This window comes from Adiantum capillus-veneris, chromosome 14 (genome assembly GCF_014529385.1).
Source record: "Adiantum capillus-veneris isolate H3 chromosome 14, ASM1452938v2, whole genome shotgun sequence".
Classification (NCBI taxonomy): domain Eukaryota; kingdom Viridiplantae; phylum Streptophyta; class Polypodiopsida; order Polypodiales; family Pteridaceae; genus Adiantum; species Adiantum capillus-veneris.
In genome coordinates this window covers 9,183,657-9,189,679 of record NC_140944.1, presented here as the reverse complement: position 1 = coordinate 9,189,679, position 6,023 = coordinate 9,183,657, and the positions used below count along the sequence as shown (strand labels likewise).

General features: G+C 39.8%; 1 protein-coding gene across 1 annotated transcript; it reads left to right on the top strand.

Moving 5' to 3' along the window:
- Positions 1–537: 537 nt before the first annotated feature.
- On the top strand, positions 538–1,094 carry LOC147441874 (chlorophyll a-b binding protein 1B-21, chloroplastic-like). Its single transcript, XM_086529534.1, has 2 exons — positions 538–708; positions 783–1,094. The coding sequence occupies exons 1-2, from the start codon at positions 538–540 to the stop codon at positions 1,092–1,094; spliced, it is 483 nt and encodes a 160-aa protein (XP_086385660.1).
- The last annotated feature ends 4,929 nt before the right edge of the window (positions 1,095–6,023 follow it).

Sequence of the window (6,023 nt, the reverse complement as noted above, 5' to 3'; positions counted from 1 at the left end):
GTATTTTTGGCAAGAATACGTTTGCGGAAAGGATACGTGCATCATTGAATTCCCAACAAAAATTCACATTTTTTGAAATTTTAGATCGTGTTGCCTCGATTTTAACACAGAGAGAAAGAGAGAGGACGAGGAGAGAGAGTTGCGTGCACATGAACAATAGTGTGTGTGTGTGTGTGTGTGTGTCAGAGAGAGAGAGAGAGAGAGAGAGAGAGAGAGAGAGTCCCAAGCTTGATCACTCTTATGTTTCAAGAGTAAATGTGCGTGTCTATCGAAGCAAGCAAAAAGTGTTGGTAGTGGTTACGTCACCTTACTGGTTGGCTAGTTAGCTCTCATACACCTGCACACACACACACACACATAGAGAGAGAGAGAGAGATGTGAAGAGATCGAGAGTGAAATCAGAGAGAGAGTTATGGCGACCTCAACGGTTGCGTTCTTTGTGTAGTTCGTTCCCTCTCTACCGCTCACCAGGTCAAAGTTCTTGGGGTCACTTGCCTTCACACCCGGCACATTTGCCTCCAATGAGTCCGCCTCTCCATGTCGGCAAAGCGGCTGCCTGGGCAGCCTCACCCGGCTTATCTAGACAAATCTTTCCCAGGGGACTTTGGATTTGACCCTCTTGGCCTTGTAGAGGTGCCTGAGAATTTCGAGCGATACAAGGAGTCTGAGCTCATTCATTGCAAATGGGCAATGCTTGTTGTGCCTGGTGTGCTACTGTCATAAGCACTTGGTTTGGCAACTGAGTGGATGCTCAAAAATGGGTTGCCACTCCGAGTGGCAAGGCTACATATCTGGGTAACCCTATCCCATGGGGCAATCTGCAAGTAATTCTTGCAATGGAGGCTTTTTCTATTGCCTTTGTTGAGGCACAGAGAGGTTATGAGAAGGACCAAGGGAAGCAAAAGTACCCTGGTGGGCCCTTTGATCTGCTCAATTTCTCTAAGAACCCAAAGCAGTTTGAGGAATGCAAGCTCAAGGAATTGAAGAATGGTCGCTTGGCACTTCTTGCATTCATGGGATTCTCAGTGCAGGCTGCCGCTCTCCCTGGGACTAGCCCCTGGGAGAACTTCTTCACCCATCTTGCTGACCCATGACACAAAAAATTTGTAGAAATTGTGACTCCCAAAGTGTGTTGTAAACTGTACATAGATTTCTTTGGTCTTATGAAACAAAGTGAAATTAGAGAGAGAGAGAGAGAGAGAGAGAGAGAGAGAGAGAGAGAGAGAGAGAGAGAGAGAGAGAGAGAGAGAGAGAGAGAGAGAGAGAGAGAGAGAGAGAGAGAGAGAGAGAGAGAGAGAGAGAGTTGTGTTGTGTTGCGTTGTGCTCACTAATTTAGTGTCACATCTGCAGCTTCTTGCAGCCGCGCCTTCCTTCATCTCAATTTCAGCCAAGATCCCTAACCGTAGATGTCACAATAGCTTTTCCGCGTGTGCAACTTGAATATATTTACTGCAACAATTGAAATAGAGGGCCCTTTGGGGTGGGTTCCAGATGGGGGGGTCTCACCTCTCATGCAAGGGGGGCACTCTCAATGAAGTGATGGGCAATTAATGATGTGTTGCCATCGAAATCAAGTATGCTACAAATGGCGAAGAAGAAAATGTTGAGCATGTCCCTTCATCAAGAGTTGAATAGATACAGATCCTGGAGCCTTCACATTAACTTTTAACAAAGTTGTGCTTTTCCCCACTCTAATCCAATGAACACCTATACGGTGGCCCCGAAGGACGTTACCTCATTGCATGAGTGGCCGAGCATATGGTCTAAGGTCACAAAAATAATAGATGTTAGATAGTCTCCCACTCTCCAAACTGCAAGTTCCAACTTCTATGAGCAGTGCCTGCATGCCTTGAATGTATCACTCTTTTCAAGAGTTTTCTTATAGCCCACAATCCTTTGTCAAGTTCTTGGGGCAGTCGATAAATGCATCATGACATGACATGAGACTCGAGAGGAATATTGAATCTCTCTCTCTCTCTCTCTCTCTCTCTCTCTCTAGGCTAATAGAGTCTTAGGCACTCTCCTTCTCTTTTCTCGCTTATGAGGCTACGAATTGCAGCATGCATGGTCATAGCTTTGTAGCTCTATGCACACAAGAATCTCAAATTCTAATAAGAGAGGATCTCAACCAGTAACAATCAATCCCACGCACGTTTCTTCTTATCATGAATACTGAGACCTTTCAAAATATGTCCCATGGGGTTCCTTGCATGAGGAGGATTTGTGGAAGTCGTTGTAGTGGCTACAACGGAGCAAAGGGCACAATATTCCCTTGAATAGACAATTGCATGCAGCATGAGGGGTCAATGCTCGTAGTATATTGGGCAGCATGGTAGCTACGCGCAAGGTGCAAGCATAGATGAACATATTGCACAGGTGTGGGCTTGAGCAATTGGGTGCTTAATTTTTATGAGGCTCTCACTTATTATATCTCTATGTGCTCTTTTTCTACTTGATAGATAACTAGTGCTTAATAGCATTTACACCTTTTATCTATTTCAGATGGCAAAACACGGTTTGATTTCTTTAGCCTTGCGTAAATTTGGTGTGCCACCTACAACCTTGAGGGACATGGCCGAGACGCTATCATAGAGGGCATGTGACGACGTGCATTGTCTTTGCTGTCACAATTGGCTCATGCTCGAATCTCTCCTGGTACCTGGTCTCATTGCACACCACCTCGTGTGATCCCGATGTCCATGCTTATTCTGCAAGTGCGCTGATAATTGCTAACCCCCAACTCTTGATGGTGACCTTGGAGAGGAGTCATGCTTTCCACACACAATGCCACTCCCTTGTTCACCCATAATAGGCCCTGTCATGCACTGATACTACATTACACGCTCATACAAAGCTACATTATGCAACATTCAACTAATTGAAGCCCGCAAAACCCCTCCAACTCCTCAATGATAGATGCCAAGTTGGCTATATGTGATGACCTGGCTGGCAATACTATAGCTATAGGAGTAGTGGAAGAAGTTCTCAGCCTACTGGCCCTTTCTTGTCACAGATTGGGAGGTAGCTTTGGAGCAAGACAGAGTGTTGCATATGGAGGATAAGCTGGGCAATATGGAAGGAGGCATATCTTGCAAGTAACTCATCCACTCCTACTTGCTGTTGGTGTGTGTTGATTGAGATTATCATAAAATATTGAAGGGGGACTCGTTGATCCACCATGTTGATCAAGATTAATGCAACATAATGGAAGACCCATTGATCAAGCATTATTATGGATGTAGTCATGTCAATGGAGGACATTTGAATAGGACCCATAGTAGACCGATTGATATAGCATAAATGCAATTAGGGGTTGGCCCAAATAGAGGGTGGGGTTGAGACTCCACATGGTGCAATTCTGCAATATTGAGTTTGAAGGGGGTTCAGAGATATAAGCATTTGCAGAGACACTTCGAGTTTGGAGGCAATAGAATTTGGAAAGACATTGCGGTTTCCAAGAGCTTGGATTGGTTGACTTGCATAAGAAAATGGGTTGCCAAACGTGGTCATGTGTACTAGCTCAATTTCACCAGTGGTGAAATTCCATTTGCTGTTGTAGCTGTATAAGACTTTAAAGGAGTGTGTGCATGAGCTTGAGGATGGCCAACTTTCAACTCGTGCTCTAGCTTTTAGATGTTGCAAGGTAGAACATGTGTGCTTATATTGTGCAAGGCCGACATTTTGGGGGTGCATTAGGGATTCTCGCTTGTAGACAGTGGCTAGTGGCCAATGAAGCAAGTCAAAGGGAGGTGTTGCTCATATTCTATATACCTAGAAGCTACTACAACTATAACTAGGAACGTACTATGTGCCTCATTAGCAACTTACTAGCATGAGCTTGACAAGGAATTACTAGTACAACATCCCTCTACTTTTAAGCGAATATACTTCTAAATTTTTCAAAGAGTGATTAGCAGCACTTCTTCTTGACATACATCTCTCTCTCTCTCTCTCTCTCTCATAGTGCAATACAATCTAGCATATTTATAAGCCAAGGACACATTTTCCAAAGAGTGATTAGCACTTCTTCTTTACATACATCTCTCTCTCTCTCTCTCTCTCTCTCTCTCTCTCTCTCTCAGTGTAGTATGATCTGTACAAACTATAAGAGGCAAATCAAAATACGCTTCAAAGAATGTCTTGTTGGCCTTCCATAGGCATATTAAGTAATAGCTTAACATAAGTTGCATACTTGAACTTGAAAGAAATACTTGGAAACATTGCACAAGGTAAGATCTTTTGCTTGTAGCTTCTACTCTAGTTATTTGTTATAAGTTGGAAATTTGAGATTGGAAATTTGTTATCATGTGGCGGACATCTTAGAAGTTAAGATCGGCAGCCCTCGTGATTTTATCACTTGTTTAAGGAAGGTTCACATTGACTTTCTTGAAGAATAATGTCGTAGGAAATTCAAGTCATATCTAAGGCCATGAAACGAAAAGACCCATCGTTTGATAAACTAAATAAAAAGAAGATTTCCACGTAAAAAGGTAGGTCCAATGAGCAATGGGAGCATCAATGTGAGAAGGCACTAAGGCCTCCTAACTTAAGAGAAGTTCAATATAAATGCCCACAATCAAATTACATGGCACTTTTGTTGTCATAATGTAAAATTGTGTTATCAATTATACATGAAGCACAAATAGTTTATATATTATCAAGGGCCCACTTGAACAATAAGGTGAAAGGTGCACATTGCACATTAGCATTTTAAAACTAAATAAAATTTAAAAAAGCAATCAAGTAGAGAGACACTTTCACAAACTAAAACAAAAAATTAATTTGATGCTATCATTAAAAAATATAGATTTAATAAGCATAAAAAAAATAAAATAGTTAAATAAAATGAATTTTTATAAACTCCTTAAATAAAGGAGCTTTTTGCAAATTAAAATATTTTTAAAAAGTTCATTGAGCCAATATAAATTCCTTAAATAAAGCGACTCTTTGCAAATTAAAATAAAGAAAAAATTTATTGAGCCAATACTTCACATCATGGGATCAAACCCCTATGAATGAATGCACTCTATAATTCTCTTTTCTCTAAAGTCTCTTTAGTATGTCAAAGAAGTGAATGCAGCTTTTGGAAAATAGCATTTAAAAGGACATTATATCTTTCTCTTTGAAACTTTTAAGGCTTGAAGGCTTTTAAGGCCCTTTTGAGGGACACATATCAAATAAGTGATAAAATCACCAGGCTGCAGGCATGATAATTTTTTTTTTTTGACGTGCAATTTTTCAAGCCCCCTTTCATATGCTTTGTGTAATGCAATCAACTTATATAATTTGCCATATATAACGTTAACTTAAAGATATAAATTAAAAAAATGACAGGTAATTTTGAGATTGTTTTGGTAGGCAAAATAGCTATTGACAAAAAAAAAAGACGCCAATTTAGACTTTGAAATTCTGAGGCTAAATCCCACTTTAAAATCACTACATCTTTAAGCTTAAAAAAAAAACCATAAGCACAGAGAATTGAATTAAAAAAGCACCCTTAAGCTCTACACCCTAAGCTTTAGATCTCCATGCTCTACACCCCACTTTAAAAATTCTACATTTTTAAGCTCTAGAGCCCTTTTTACAAATTTAAAATTGTGATCCCTAAGTTATAAATCCCATTTTAAAAGCTTTAAAGTTTTATGTCTTAAAACTCTAGCATCTCGAGGTGACCCTTCCCCTACCTGTGGATCCATGTAACATTTTAATTTCTTTAATTCAAAGTTTTACCTTTTAATAAAAAAAAACTCTAGGTCCTCATTGGATCATTGGAGACCTTGCTTTAAAAGTTCTACATCTTCAAGTTCTACACTTAGCTTTAAAATGTTTAAAAATAAAAATAAAAAATCTTTAAAGGTTAAAGCCCTAAATGATAAATTCCTTCCATAAAGTTTTAACTAACAAAAATGATAACTTTAGTATATTACCTCAAGTTTAAAGGGGTGAACTAAATTCTCAAAATGAAAAGGTGGCTAAAAGAACTTCTTAAATTTCAAAATGAAAAGGTGACTCTTGGGATTTGT